Genomic DNA, 15989 nt, shown 5'->3' with positions numbered 1-15989 from the left:
CTGGATGGGCCTTTGGCCTGATCCAACATTGGCGTCTCTTATGTTCTTATGCTCCTGATTGAACAGCTCTGAAAGAACCTGTGACTGACCCAAGGTCACACCAGCAGGTGCACGTGAAAGACTGGGGAATCAAACCCGGTTCTCCTGGATTAGAGTCTGCACTCGTAACCACTATGCCAAACTGGTTCCATGGATCTATGGCACTAAATGAAGCAAGAGATTCTTTGTGTGACAGCAAAAGAAAAACACAGTGGTCCTTCATATGAAGCCAAGAGATTAGATTAAGGTGTTTACAGAAGGGGTCATGGCTCAGTGGTAGATCTTCTGCTTTGCATGCATGTGTTGTGCCCTTCCCAGTGTCTGTTGGTGCTCACTTGCTCCCCGCCCCCCCTCCCCAGCAAAGAACCATTACTGGTTTTTCTCCACCCCACTAGAGCAGGAGGTGCTTCTCAAGAGCCCAGGAGGGCATCGCCTTTGTGTCTGCAGAGGACGCCCACCTCCATTGGCTTGGCATCTCCGAATGCCTCTGTGGAACCACCCAATGTTTTATGGTTGGAGCTAGGCTCCGATGGCAGCTGTTTTGTGCTTGGCCCAGACCACCCTATGTTGTAGTGCTGACTAGGTGTTTTTAAAATTCCAGAAATGCCCACACAGGCACAAGGTTGGAGGCCCCTGTTCTGTACTCCCGGGTGACCTTCAGCCACCCAATGAACAGCCTTGTGTTGTGGTGGTGGCAGACGCTTCCGGAGCAACATTTTTAAAAAATCTGCACAACCAATCAGAAGCCTTGCTGGGCAAAAGCCCCACCCACTTTCTAAAAACACTTGAAGGGCACCAGGGAAAGTGCCATGGCAAGCCCCATGCTGCACAAACGGGGGCCTGCGTAGTGTTTTTGGCAGGCAAGTTGTTCTGTGATGTTTGGTCGCAACAGCTCTGTTGCTAGTTCTCATTTTGCTGCCTTGCTACTCAGTTCCTTTTAGGCAGAGGTGGGACCTCAAAATTCTCTCTCCTTCCTTTCCACCCGTTTCTGCTGCCTTTGGGACACACCAGCTTCATGCTTCACAACAGTGGCTGTCTTTCAACTGGTTACACCGGTAAATGGATAGGAAGGCATTAGCCGGGTTGAAAAAAGCTTGCGTGCGTGCTACAGTAGAATACTAGAAAAGTAGGCATTGGTTCCAGGTTCAAAGCGTTTAAGGCTTATTGTAGAAAGCTTCAGGGCTTTGAAGAAGTTTCTTTGAAACGGGAGCTTTATCCGGAACACCGTCACTGTTGTCGTTGAGGAATCCGTGGGAGTCCTGCAACGAACACTGTTCTTCAGAGTCAAGACGTTTACATTAGAAAGACTACAGGGATTTCTGATTGTTTGTTCTTTATGTTATGGTTCATGGATACAGCTGTGTAACTGAATAGTCACAAGGACTTTAGAGCATAGGTGTTGAACTCATTTGTTACGAGGGCCAGATCTGTCATGTCACTTTGTCAGGCCCAGTCACGTGTGCCATAAAATGTAACACGAGGCACTGGAGAACTTTATAAAGCTAATTTCAGATGCTGAATGGCAACAGCAGACGTGATTGGATTAAGTGTGATATGCAGAGGGGTGGAGATATCAGCATTGGTAATGAGACAGGAAACCTAGGTCTCAATTTGGTACAGGAGGATGCAAAGAATAAATGGAAATAAGTCTGAAGACGTGAGCAGTGACTCATGAAAGCACATACAAAGGTAAAGGTTCCCTTGCTCGAAAGCCAGTCAAGTCCGACTCTAGGGTTGCAGTGCTCATCTCCGTTTCAAAGCCAAAGAGCCAGCACTGTCTGAAGATGTTTCCGTGGTCATGTGGCCGGCATGACTAAACACCAAGGCGCATGGAACGCTGTTACCTTCCCACCGAAGTGGTACCTATTTATCTACTTGCAGTTTCTTGCTTTTGAACTGCTAGGTTGGCAGGAGCTGGAACTAGAGATGGGAGCTCACTCCATCATGCGGCAACTCGGGTCTCGAATTGCTGAACTACTGACCTGCCACAGCCTGCAGTTCAGCATCTTAACCACTTGAGCCACTGCAGCTCCATGAAAGTACATACACTACCACAAATTTTGTTAGTCTTTAAGGTACTACTGGACTCTTACTCTTTCTACTTCTATTAGAAACCACAACATCCAAAAACCAGCGGGGGAGCATTTTAACTTTCAAGGACATTCAGTTGCTGATCTAAGAGTTGCCGTTCTCTTTCAAAGGAATTCCAAAGGGCGATTAGAGAGACTGCTGAACTGCAACTGGTAATGAGGCTCAAGACAATGCAGCATTCTGGACTGAACTGAGATCTAGGTTTCTTCTCTCATTACCAATGCTTGCTATTGTCATTTGCTGTCTGAAATCACTTCACTCTCCAAGATATAAAGACAGATGGACTCCCATTCTGGCTGAATCTAAAGAAATGAGCAGTGACTCTTGAAAGCTCATGCCCTGCCACAAATTTTCTCAGTTGTTAAGGTGCTCTTGCTCCCTTCCACTAAGAAAGATTGCAAGCTGTGCTGTTAGGAAAAGGGAGGCTTGGCTTTCTCTTCTCTGCGAAGCAGGGAATAGGAGAGACTGGGCTGAAAGAGCTGTGATTCAGGGAGCAGGGAGCAGCAGGGAGCCAGTTGCTTGTGGGCCAGATAGCAGCCCTGCAAGGGCTGGATCCAGCCTACGGGCTGCATGTTTGACCCCCCCTGCTTTAGAGCTTTTATGCTCAGTGTTCTTCGAGTCTTTGTGGAAGTGCAGAGTCTGTATATTTGGGCATGTTATCTCTCACAGTGTTTTTCTTGTATGTGAAGGTAAGCGGCAGCTGCCATTTTGTGGCTGGCTCCGCCCCCTGTGGCAACCATATTGTGGCCGTGCCCCTCACACTCAGAATTCCAAAGGTGTCCATGGGCTGAAGAAAGTTGGGGAACCGTGGCTTACAGGATCCCAGCAAGAAATGCTACCTCCCGACGGCTGCAGTAAGAAACAGAGAGATGGTCGCCGGAGCCTCTAAGACAAACTAGAGGACTTTTATTAAGGCCAACATCACAAGGAAGACTAGTCTGCAAAAAGTAGACGCATTTCTTAGAAATCTCATGGAAAGGCATCGGCAAGAAATTACATCCACGGTTTTTTATAGCTTAGTCGGTTTCCAGGAAAAGAGATTTTGCAGAAAATAGATATTTATACAAAAAAAAAAACTATTTAAAAAAAGTTTGTATTAAGAGTTATTGCCTTAACAGAGGGTGCGGGCATCCTCTCGTCGTGAAGGAACCAGGTTTGGCCTTTCAAATTAACGCCAGGTGGTGGAAACGATAACGATGCACCAAAAAAAAAGTAATATTTTTTTTTCCCTACAAAAGAACAACAGATTTCAATTCCTGAGCATACTAAAGCTATCAAATATTAGGAACGCTGGGAAGGCAGCCGGTTTACTTTATATATATGTGTGTGTGTGTGTGTGTTTGTGTATAGCGCATGAGGTTTATGGGCATTTCCTCTCCACGCACTGCTTCCCCCCTTCTTCGTATTCTTGCTTGGAGATCCACATCTGCTGGAAAGTTCCCTGCAAGAAACGATCCGAAAGTCAGGATGCCAACTGATGACCAATCTACGTTTATCCCACCCTTCTTCCATGAAGCTCAGGGGAGCAACGTACGTGGCTCTCCCTTGCGCTGCTGCCCCTCAATGCATTCCATCCTATTCATAACCCCCAAGAGCCCTGTCAGGCTGGGAGTGACTGCCTTCTGAGGCAGAGTAGGGAGTTCTAGTCCAATTTCTAACTGCTGTACCACTGCCTCTTCTGGGCCAGGTCTACCAGTGGCTGTACGTTTTTGTGAGCTCCAGGGAAGAGACCCAAAATGGGGGGAGGGGTTTCCTGTCCTGCACCCCCCAGAGGCCTGCAGGTTTACTCAGTTCCACTGTTATTTTCCAGAGAGTTATCCGTGCACTGGGCCCTTTGCAGAGGACAAGACTTCGGCCCCCTGGTGATTTGATGGGTCTTTGACCGTGTTAAACATTTGATACTTGACTCCTGCCCCCAATGAGTTTACAACTTAAGAAGTGACATAAGGATGGGGAGACTAAATAGAGAAGGACATGTGGTCCTTCCAAAATTCCAAGTCCAGTAGCACCTCACATCGCTTGGGGAGACTACAGGAAGGAATCCATAAAATGATTTGGCAGCACTAAAACACGTCAGTGCTAACTGGATTCCCCATTTAGAAGAAGAAGAAGAAGAAGAAGAAGAGATTGGATTTATACCCCGCCCTTCACTACCCAAAGGTGACTCAGAGCGGCTTACAAACTCCCTTCCCTTCCCCTCCCCACAACAGACACCCTGTGAGGTGGGTGGGGCTGAGAGAACTCTGACACAAACTGCTCTTTCAGGAACAGCTGTGCCAGAGCTTGTGACTGACCCAAGGTCACATCAGCAGGTGCAAGTGGAGGAGTGGGGAATCAAACCCAGTTCTCCCAGATTAGAGTCCGCACACTTAACCACTACACCAAACTAGCTCTCTTAACCTGCTTCTAGTTGTCACTGTATGCCGTATGAGGTTTGCCCACAGTCTGCTCTGATCTCTTGACCACAGTCAATAGACCAATCCCAGTATGCCACATGAGGACTACGTGATGCATACATGGGCACTCAATGAAGTGAATGAGCAACAGGCTCAGAACAGATAAAATGAAGTACTTCTTCACCCAAAGAATAGTTAACACATGGAATTCACTGCCACAGGAAGTGGTGGCGGCGACAAGCATAAGCGACTTCAAGAAGGAATTGGATGAACATACGGAGCAGAGGTCCATCAGTGGGTATTAGCCACAAGATACAGATGAAACACTATGTCTGGGGCAGTGATGCTCTACTCTTAGTGCTTGGGGAGCAACAGTGGGAGGTCTTCTGGAGTTATGGGTATGCTGGTGGACCTCCTGGTGGCACCTGGGTTTGGCCACTGTGTAACACAGGGTGTTGGACAAAGATGGGCCATTGGCTTGATCCAACATGGATTCCCTTGTGTTTTTATGATGACGGCAGAAATGGTGATTAAAAATAAAAGCTGCGCATCAGTAGCACAGTTCTATACTGGGTCCTTATTTGAACTCCTCAAGAAGATATGGAGTCACTATCCAGCCCCTTGAAATGGACGCACTGCTGTACAGTCGTGCATCACTCCCTATGGACACTTCTACTCTTCAACCAACTTTCCCGAACACCATCAGGTCTCACCCCAATTTTCTCAAGCTACCCACATGCCTTCGAGGCAGCCTGGCCCCTCAACCAAGCCCATCCATTTTACTCACCAGAGAAGCCAAAATGGAGCCGCCGATCCATGAACTAAACCGCCGCTCCACAGTCGTGTTGTTGGCTATCAACTTCAGCCGCATGCTCTAGAAGAAGAGATTGGATTTATACCTGGCCCTTCACTGCGAGTCTCAGAGCGGCTTACAAAGTCCTCTCCCTTCCCCTCCCCACAACAGACACCCTGTGAGGAGGTGGGGCTGAGAGAGCTCCCCTTTCAATGACAGCTCTGACAGAACTATGGCTTGCCCAAGGTCATCCAGCAACTGCAAGTGGAGAAGTGGGGAATCAAACCCGGTTCTCCCAGGTTAGAGTCCGCGCACTTAACCACTATACCAAACTGGCTCTAAAAAGAGGAGAGAGGCTTCTTAATTGGAGGGGGGAGGCAGACTAGGAGTGGGCTTATTTATGTGTCCTTTTTTGTCTGAGATAAATATACCTCCCTCTTCTTCAAGGACACAGCTCGAGCCAGTCTGGAGGAAAACATACCACCAAAACACAAGGAAGAGATTCCCTCCCACCTCTGCTGAGAGGTGTGAACTTCAAAGTAAGAGGGACAAGGATTTTGGTCAGGGCCTTGTAAGAAATCTCATGTTGGCCCTTCAATGTCTGCCCAAAACTAAGGAGGGGGCGGGGGATAAAAAGCATCGCTGATCCTGAAAAGCTTTCCAACACAACCAGAGTTTAGCAAGTCAATAGAGCTGTAGGTTTGGCATTAGGCCTGCATCCAGAGGGTGAGCTGCGGAGCACCCAAGGGCTCACACAGGCCTGGCAGGATTATTTTCCCCTTTGAAAAGCAACCTCTCCACAAACAGACACCCAGCTGCAATACAGTGTCACTTGTAACATGCAACTCGATTTCAAAAATGGTTCCCCACTTAGCACTGGGGAGTGGCTCTTATTTGCAAAATGTAAATCTAACCCCCCTCACCTTGGGCACCCGGCACTAGCTGAACAAATCGTTTGAATGTAGAACACCCCTTGTGCCTGGATTTACCTGTAAACACATCGGAGGTTGGATTGTGCAAATTCAGTCTACCAATGGTGACACTTTCCTCCAGCAGAACATTCCCTGGAGGAATGGGCACAAACCAGGAGAATGCGGTTCGTGGCCAAACTGAAGTCCCTTTCAACGGGGTTTGCAGAAAGCCCGAAAAACAGCTGAGCAATGGGGAGCAGCTTGCTCCCCACCTCTCAGCTGTTTTGAGCTGTCTTGTGCAGTCCCTTTAAACTTTAAAGGGATTGCAGAAGTCAGCTGTCTTGGGCAGTCCCTTTAAACTAACCAGAGTTTAGCAAGTCAATAGAGCTGTAGGTTTGGCATTAGGCCTGCATCCAGAGGGTGAGCTGCGGAGCACCCAAGGGACTTTAAAGGGACTGCACAAGTGAGCTCAGTGTTTCAGACTGTATTCTGCAGTCTCTTTAAACTTTAAAGGTACCACACAAGACAACCTGAAACAGCTGAGTGGCATCGAGTACCTCCCTGCCATGCAGCTGTTTTTTGGGTTGTCTCTTTAGTCTCTTAAGTTTAAAGGGACTGCACAAGATAGCCAGAAACAGCTAAGCTGTTTTTGAGGGGTTTTGCTCCATCTACGGACCACCATGAACTGCTTTAAACATCTGTGGAAGATCGTGATGGTAGACCCGTCAAAAACTTCTGTTTGTGAACCGTGAACAGGGCAAAATTCACAACGAAATTTGCTTTGCTGTTCGGTTTGTGTCCATCTCTAATTCCCTGTGCTGGAAGAATGCACTTCTGTTAGCGGAATGGACCTGAAAGATCCAGCTTCACGTATGAAATATGCAGGCTGCTCCCTGATACACCCATGGAGAGCAAATCAGAGGACAGCTGCTGTTGAAAGGTTCGTTGCAGGACATGTGGAATCTCCACCCTGTGTTTGACATGGAAACAGTTCAGTAAAGGTAAAGCTCTCCCATGCTCGAAAGCCAGTCAAATCCGACTCTAGGGTTGCGGTGCTCATCTCCGTTTCAAAGCCGAAGAGCCAGCGCTGTCCGGAGACATTTCCGTGGTCATGTGGCCGGCATGACTAAACACCAAGGCGCACGGAACGCTGTTCCCTTCCCACTGAAGTGGTATTTATCTACTTGCAATGTCTTGCTTTCGAACTGCTAGGCTGGCAGGAGCTGGAACTAGAGACGGGAGCTCACTCCGTCATGCGGCACACTCGGGTCTCGAACTGCTGAACGACTGACCTTCCACAGCCTGCAGTTCAGCGTCTTAACCACTTGAGCCACCGCAGTCCCTAGTTAGTCCAGACTAACCCTAAATTGAACAGTAAGGATCAGCATCCATGAACTACAAGGGAAACATTACAATCGAACTGCAGACTTACTGGAGGTGTTTTCTGAGAGAGTTCCCTGTTCAGCCGATCTGTAAAGCTCTGTAATAGCGTATTGCCTCCTGCTACAATCACACTACCATAGAGGCCCTGGAAAGAAAAGAACCACAACTCTGAGACTGACAGCAATGGTGAGATTCCTCTTCTGTACTTTGAGAGAAGATAAAGGACATCTCCAGCTGAAGGCAACAAGTCACAGCCCCACTTGGTTGACAAAATAATTTAAAAAAAAAACAAAACAGGTTTTTTAAAAAATCCAAACGCACACTTTGGAATTTCTATGGTTTCAACACCACTGGCACAACTGTGGGAGGAGGTAGTGAAGGAATCATGGAGTACTGGGGGCAAAAACAACAAGTATTCAACACAATGTACAGCTACACAAATACCAGGGACGACCCTGGCCGTTTGATCCTGCCTCCAGTTTAAGCATCTGCCTCACAGAGAAAGACCTGCACTGCTAAGGCAAGAGAAGAACTGCCCACCTCACAATGGGGACACAATCGGCACACCTTCCGCTCCACCACCATGTCCCTGGGGTTTTTTTTCCCCCAGTTAAATTGTTTAATTATTTTTTTAAAAGGAGGGATGGAAAAGGGAAAGCGTAAATTCATTAAAATTTATCAAATATGAATAGTTGCATACAACAAGTAGAATCAACTGTATTAATAAAAATACATTGTTCAAATATAGAAGCAAGCAAACAAAACATCATTATTACAGTATTCTGGAATAAGTTCTCTCTTTGGAAAAAAGAAACAAAGTATTTCCGAACATTCAGCGACAGTCTAGTAAAAATAAACGAGATTACATCTTTAACAGTTAAACTTCTACACCATCCTTGGAACCTGGATGTTATCTTAACCATTTACCACATTAGAAGTCTTATTTTTACTAAATACCTTAAATACCTAATGGAGTATTAGATACGCCACACCCTTTTTTTGATGCTCCCGGCCCAAAAAGAACTCTGGTGGTGTGATCCTAGCCTCGCTTAGTCGGACATATCGAGCAATCCAGTTTTATCCTGCCTTTCTTCCAAGGACCTTTGGGCAGCCTCCAGAGCTTCCCCAGTTGCCATTTTATCCCACGCCTGCTCTGTAAGGTACGTCAAACTGACAAAAGTGTCTGGCCCAAAGTAACTCAGAGCACTTCATGGCCGAGTGAGAACTGCCTCCACTAATATCACTCTGAAGAAAGTCTTATTGGTTGCAGTGGGTCTTAATTCTGGATAAATATGAAGAAGAGAAGAGATTGGATTTATACCCTGCCCTTCACTCAGAGCGGTTTACAATCTCCTTTTCCTTCCTCTTCCCACAACAGACACCCTGTGAGCAATGTCCCCTCTAAGCTATGGAGTCCTGTGAGCAAAAATTCTACTCTGTGAGCTACTGGCATTAAAGTTGTGAGCAAGCAATCTGGGTACTGCATAAATTAGTTTGCTTTGGAGCCATCCTTTCTGAGCTAAGACAAAAATGTGTGAGCCAGAGGCTAAAAAACTGTGAGCTAGCTCACACTAACTCAGCTTAGAGGGAACACTGCCTGTGTGGTAGGTGGGGCTGAGAGAGCTCTTTCCAGAACTGCTCTTTCAGGAACAGCTCTGACAGAACTATGGCTTGCCCAAGGTCATCCAGCAACTGCAAGTGGAGGAGTGGGGAATCAAACCTGGTTCTCCCAGATTAGATTCCATGCACTTAACCACTATAGAAAACTGCCTTGTGGTTTCAAAGCACAGGAGCAAGCTCTATCTCAATCGTCCCCATCGTGCTGCCCACGGCCGCCACAGTGCCCACCATTACCTTTTATGGTACTTCCCAAGAGTTTTTAGAAAGTGGGCGGGGCTGGGTTGATCTTTGGTCCAGCAGGGCTTCTGATTGGCCACTGGAAATTTGACAAGCTGTGCAGATTCTTTTAAAAAATGCACAAGGATCTTCACTGCATGGCTGAAGATAAGCTCTGGTAGCCGATTTGTGGCTGACTCCGCCTCTTGCAGCAGCCATTTTGTGGCTGTGTTAAAATTCTGAAGGGGCCCACAGGCTCAGAGAGGTTGGCGGACCACTGCTCTAACTCGCCTCCTAAAACACAAACATACCACCACCAATGCTCCCTGTAAGCTGTGGACGTCTTGTGGGCAAAAATTCTACTTTGGGAGCTACTGGCAGTAATGTTGTGAGCAAGCATTTTGGCTACTGCAAAAATCAGTTCGCTCTGGAGCCCTCCTTCTTAAGCGAAGACGAAAACTTGTAAGCCAGAGGCTAAAAAACTGAGCTGGCTCAAACCAACTCAGCTTAGAGGGAACACTAACCATCACCGCCTAGCATCAACACTGTGCTTTGAGAAAGCTTCTTTACATAGATTATCGAAGAGCAACCTACTGTCCGTATGATAGTTTTTGTATTGTGAGACAGTAGGCAGGAAGCGCGGGAAAGGCAACGTTGTGTCTAAAGCCAGAAAGCAAACTGATTGCCAAGGTCAGCTATGAATCTGAAACCTTCTCGCTCCCATTCTCATCCATTCTACCACACCAGGTCTAACGTGGACAAGACACAAGGAAGTCTGCAATAGTCTCGTGGGGGTATGGAGGGCCAAGTTAGGCTGGGCTTTTGCAACAAGGAATCTGATTCATCCAGGCCAACTTCTTTTGGCCAACAAAGGGAAAGGTGGGGGAGTCGGCTGCCGATTTCTTAGACTGCTTCAGCCTTTCCCCCCCTGCTTTTTTTGAGTGGGGAGAGCTGGTGACAGTGGAAACTTTGGGGGGGGGATTTGCATATGCCCTGCCCACAGGTACCCTGGCAAGGGCCTGTCCTTGTCCCTTGTAAAGGTAAAGGTTTCCCTTGCTCGAAAGCCAGTCGAATCCGACTCTAGGGTTGCGGTGCTCATCGCCGTTTCAAAGCCGAAGAGCCAGCGCTGTCCAAAGACGTTTCCGTGGTCATGTGGCCGGCATGACTAAACACCAAGGCGCACGGAACGCTATTACCTTCCCACCGAAGTGGTACCTATTTATCTAGTTGCAATTTCTTGCTTTCAAACTGCTAGGTTGGCGGGAGCTGGAACTAGAGACGGGAGCTCACTCCGTCATGCGGCACACTCGGGTCTCGAACTGCTGAACTACCGACCTTCCACAGCCTGCAGTTCAGCATCTTAACCACTTGAGCCACCGCGGCTCCTTTGTACCACTCCAATAATACACATTTTACTTATGGGACAAAAAAGGGCTTACCCATACAAAGGGGACAGGACTTCTCCACTGAGTTCTCTGCCCCCCCTTAATGCTACAGAATAAATTTGCCTCTCTAGAGGTGGATGTTGATGGGGACAGTTGCTCCCTGGGCCAGATTTCTTCAAATGCAGCCCAAGAAAAAGCTTGAGAAACCTGTTTAATGTCCCGTTCGAGGAAAAAACTGAACACAATATGGAGATGGATTTACTAATCCAAGAGACTACATCAGTAGCAGAAACACACCCACAGAGCAAGGAGGAGACACAGCCCACTCAAGGATGCTGTCCTCTGCTGATGGAGAATGATATTCTATGAACCCACTGCGCCAAACTGCTACTTACCGGTCTGATGTCTATATCGCACATTCCTACACTGGTCGTGACCACGTGGCTGACCCCGAGCATCGTGTTGCCTGATAAACCCTGGGCAGGGGAGAGGGGTGGGGGGGAGAAATAAAAGAATTTGTACCGCTGCCGCAAAAGAACCAGAGTCGTTACAACACTGCAAGAGAACATCCCTTTGTAACAGTAAGGCCAGGCTGGCAGACAGAGGGGTCTGCAGGGAACTCAAGGTGTGGACCTTTCAGGTCTTTGGGAGGTATGTCTGGCCAACTGCTTCCGTTCATGTGCAAGTTACGTTACGCTCAAGGGATCAACGACTGAGGGGTGACATGATCGAGGTTTATAAGATTATGCATGGGAAAGAATACAATACAATACAAAAACTCGTGGGCACTCCATCAAGGATGCTGTCCTCTGCTGATGGAGAATGATATTCTATGAACCCACTGCGCCAAACTGCTACTTACCGGTCTGATGTCTATATCGCACATTCCTACACTGGTCGTGACCACGTGGCTGACCCCGAGCATCGTGTTGCCTGATAAACCCTGGGCAGGGGAGAGGGGTGGGGGGGAGAAATAAAAGAATTTGTACCGCTGCCGCAAAAGAACCAGAGTCGTTACAACACTGCAAGAGAACATCCCTTTGTAACAGTACGGCCAGGCTGGCAGACAAGAGGGGTCTGCAAGGAACTCAAGGTGTGGAGCTTCCAGGTCTTTGGGAGGTGTGTCTGGCCAACTGCTCTTCCGTTCATGTGCGAGTTACGTTACGCTCAAGGGATCAAAATCTCCTGGTGGTCCCCGGCCCAAAAGACATCCACTTGGCCTCAATCAGAACCAGAGCCTTCTCAGCTCTGGTGCCGGCCTGGTGGAATGCTCTCCTGAGCGAGATCCGGGCCCTGCGGGATCTGACGTAGTTCCACAGGGCCTGTAAAACGGAGGTGTCCCGCCAGGCCTATGGCTGAGGAGGCGGAATTCCATCTGCACAGGCCTCCCCTTTCTCTGGTAGTCCATCTGTTAATTACCACCCTAACACCCTCGGTCACACGTGAAACGCAGTCTCCTCTGAGAGAAGACGCGCTAGCGGTATCAAATCTTTGATCGCCGTGTGATCGCTTAATTTTAAAATTGCTGTTATGAATTGGATTTTATTATACAGTGATTAATTTATTACTGCTTTAATGTATCGTCGGCTCTTGCTGCTACCTGCCCTGAGCCCTGCTGTGCGGGGGCGGGGGGGGGCATAAGCCTAATATAATAAACAAACAAACAAAGTTAGGTATAACTTCAAAAAGTAAACTGCCCCCAAGACCGTGACATTAGACATGTTATTTACACAATGAGGAGGACAAGATCTGAGTCACACCCAACCCTCCCACCTTAACCTCTTTGTTATCAGCATTTCTCTTAGCAGTGTCAAATGAGAGAGCTAAAAACACTGAAACATCAAAGCATCCCTCTATCCTTTCCGACCTACAAGCTGCTGAGTGACCGGTAAGGACTGCAGGGCTTCTCTTTCCGCCGATTCCTGCTTGCTTCCACGATGCCATTGTGTGTACGTGTGTACCCAAAGGGATCCCTTTTTACCCATCTCACTTGGGTGTTTTACCTTTACGTTGGAAGGGTCGAACAAGCCTTCGGGAATCTTTAGCCGCTCCGCTCCGAAGTCACAGTTGTAGCCGTTGGGGAATTCGTAATGCACCGTGGGCATCTGAGCTGCCACCCTGGAGGCAGAAGAAGAGAAGACGAGAAGAGGAGATTGGATTCATACCCCGCCTTCACTCAGTCTCAGAGCGGCTTACAACCTCCTTTCCCTTCCCCTCGCCACAACAGACACCCTGTGAGGTAGGTGGCGCTGAGAGAGCTCTTTCAAGAACTGCCCCTGAGAGAACAGCTCTGACTGAACTATGGCTTGCCCAAGGTCATCCAGCAGCTGCAAGTGGAGGAGTGGGGAATCAAACCCGGTTCTCCCAGATTAGAGCCTGCGCACTTAACCACTGCACCAAACCGTTCTATCTTAGAAAGCAACCCACTGTCGGCATTGCACATATCTGTACCACGGATCCTGCATGACACGTATTCTTCTTCTTCAAGGGAGGCCTGAGCAGCCTCAGAAATGGGCGCTTGGATCCTACGAGACTCAGGAGCACAGCCTGTGAACTTCACTGACTTCCCACTTCTGTCCAGAGTGCGTGTATGTGTGTGTGTCCCGAGATCGCCAAAAATTGCCACTCCCTTCTTGTGGGTATGAACTGTAATTTTCAAGCCACTGGCTTTACAAGGGTGACCAGAGTCAAGATTTTCAAAACCCAAACCAAATCCCACCCCCCACAGTCTCAATGTTTCCCGACAGGCAATGGGTGAAAGGGAAAAAGTCATCTCCCCTTTCACATTTTCTAGGGGTTTTCCTTGATCCTCACGACTTTACAACTTAAGGCCTGATCCAGCCAAAGTGAAGCATATTTAAGCCCCGATCTTTCCAGTGGGGCCGTTCAATCTGCACAAGCCAAGCCTTTCTCCTTTTCCTCTCTCGTCTATCTTCCCTCCATGAGCTCCAATTTCCTCCCTGACGGTTTGCAGCAAACCGGTTTGGCTTATTTGGATGTAACAGCAGAATGAAAGTACTTAAAAATGCACTTTATTCATATTTATTTATTAAAGCGTTTCCACTTTGCCTGTCCTTGTGGTTCACACTGGCTTACAATAACAAGTAGAAAAACCATTTCCAGAATGAAAAAGCAAACCCCAAATCTCTCCCTCCCCCTTAAAACTCTCTAATTCCTTGTTAGAGATCTTGACGTCTACAATAAACGCCTCTGCTACGTACTGTTCGTCGTAGGTCGAATCGGACACTTGGAGGACAGACGCTTGGAAATCCTGAATTACACACTGTAGGGGAGGAAGGAAGGAAACCACACACAAAGTGTTTAGAGCAGGAGTCACCAAACTTTTCTTCAACGAGAGCTGAGTCATGAAACACATCCTTAGCTATTCCCCTCCCCCCCGCACACACTAGCATGTTCTCAAGTTTTGTTGTGTCCTAGGGAGGAACCTGGACCAGGACAAGCTAAGTGGTACAGAGGAGACCTATTAAATAAAAGCTTTTCCTCATCCTAGAGTAGATCTTTTTCTGCTACCTGTCAGAATATGAATATAGAGGCACAGGTGCAGAGGTAATGTTTACATGTATAAAGTTAGATTGCGCCTGCAAACTACTTGAGGATTCAAGCATGATAGATGTGGGCGTGTACTGAGAGACTCTGTCAGTCTCATCTGTGTGAGGCAGCCTGAACTCTGATTGGCTTCAGCAGCCCTTCCGTGAATCTATTCAGCGATAAAGCTAAGCTAAGATGGCTTACAGGTTTGCCATTTCCTGGGTACTTTCCGAAGTAACTCCACGACAAAAAGTTTTAATTAATTTGTTTTTAAGATTCTGCCGCACCTAACAATACAAACATGGACATTTTTAAAAAAGAAAATCCCATTACTTTTCACTCCCACTGGCTAGCTCTTTCGCTACAGTTCCCGTTGATGCAAACCTCAACATCTCCTTTTGAAAAGGCTAGCTATACCACTAGGCAGCCCCGGGTGGAATTCGCATGGACTCGTGAAGCTGCCTTCTACAGAATCGGAACATTGGCAATGGCTCTCCGGGGTCTCTGGTGGAGGTCTTCCACATCGCCGGGGAGGTGCCAGGGATTGAACCTGGGACCTTCTGCATGTGAAGCAGATCCTCAACCACTGAGCCACAAGGAGGGGCTGTGGCTCAGCGGAAGAAGAGAAGAAGAAGAAGGGATTGGGTTTATACCCCGCCCTTCACTTGGAGTCTCAGAGCGGCTTACAAACTCTTCTCCCTTCCCCTCCCCACAACAGACACCCTGTGAGGTGGGTGGGGCTGAGAGAACTCTGACAGAGACTGCTCTTTCAAGGACAGCTGTGCCAGAGCTTGTGCCTGACCCAAGGTCACATCAGCAGGTGCAAGTGGAGGAGTGGGGAATCAAACCCAGTTCTCCCAGATTGGAGTCCGCACGCTTAACCACTACACCAAACAGGAAGAGCATGTGCTTGGCAAGCAGGAGGTCTGAGGTTCAATCCCCGGTATCACCAGTTAAAAAAATCTGGCAGTAGGTGATGTGAAAGACCTCTGCCTGAGACCCTGGAGAGCTATCACCAGTACTGATGTTGAAAGACTGACGGTCTGATTCAGCAGAAGGCAGTTTCACGTGTTCATGCGTACCTGTGGCAGAGAAGTCCTATTTCAGGCTGAGGAACTACACGTCATGGCTGCAATTCAACCAGCCCTTTCGGAGTGTCACTTTTTGGTCAGCAGCTAAGTTATTCGTGGGAGGCAGCGCCCTGATCCTTCCCACTCAGCCGTAGGAGTGTCTCTTTTTGTTCAGCAGCGCCCTGATCCTTCCCACTCAGCCGTCCGACTTTTTGACTCAACAGACCAGTGCTGCGGCAAGCTCGTCCTCACCAAGTGTGTTCCTTTCCACTCACGTTGCACATGTAGTTGTGCCAAGACCTCGTGACCTGAGGCAGTTTCTCTTTTCTCTTCCAGTTTGCTGGAGAACCCTCACGGACGGCCTCCTGCAAAAGAAACCCTGGTGGTTTGATAGTTCTCACAGCCAAAAAAAAAGGCCATCGCTTCACATATCTCTAGCCACTTTGTAAAGGTAAAGGTTCCCTTGCTCGAAAGCCAGTCGAATCCGACTCTAGGGTTGCGGTGCTCATCTCCGTTTCAAAGCCGAAGAGCCAGCG

General features: G+C 48.1%; 1 protein-coding gene across 1 annotated transcript in view; it reads right to left on the bottom strand.

The window, feature by feature from the left end:
* Nucleotides 1-3010: 3010 nt before the first annotated feature.
* The window catches only part of ACTL6A (actin like 6A), a 28103-nt gene continuing 15124 nt past the window's right edge, over nucleotides 3011-15989 (bottom strand). The window contains exons 9-14 of the mRNA XM_015423349.1: nucleotides 14056-14117; nucleotides 12838-12952; nucleotides 11697-11777; nucleotides 7663-7758; nucleotides 5314-5400; nucleotides 3011-3571 (exon numbers count right to left, since the gene is read on the bottom strand). Coding sequence (XP_015278835.1) covers nucleotides 3491-3571; nucleotides 5314-5400; nucleotides 7663-7758; nucleotides 11697-11777; nucleotides 12838-12952; nucleotides 14056-14117 — 522 coding nt within the window. The 3' untranslated portion in view covers nucleotides 3011-3490. The remainder of the gene's footprint in view (nucleotides 3572-5313; nucleotides 5401-7662; nucleotides 7759-11696; nucleotides 11778-12837; nucleotides 12953-14055; nucleotides 14118-15989) is intronic.

Source organism: Gekko japonicus, unplaced genomic scaffold (genome assembly GCF_001447785.1).
Source record: "Gekko japonicus isolate JY-2015 unplaced genomic scaffold, Gekko_japonicus_V1.1 scaffold1556, whole genome shotgun sequence".
Classification (NCBI taxonomy): Eukaryota; Metazoa; Chordata; class Lepidosauria; order Squamata; family Gekkonidae; genus Gekko; species Gekko japonicus.
Note: the sequence above shows the minus strand (reverse complement) of the source record. Positions and strands in the feature narration are given on the sequence as shown.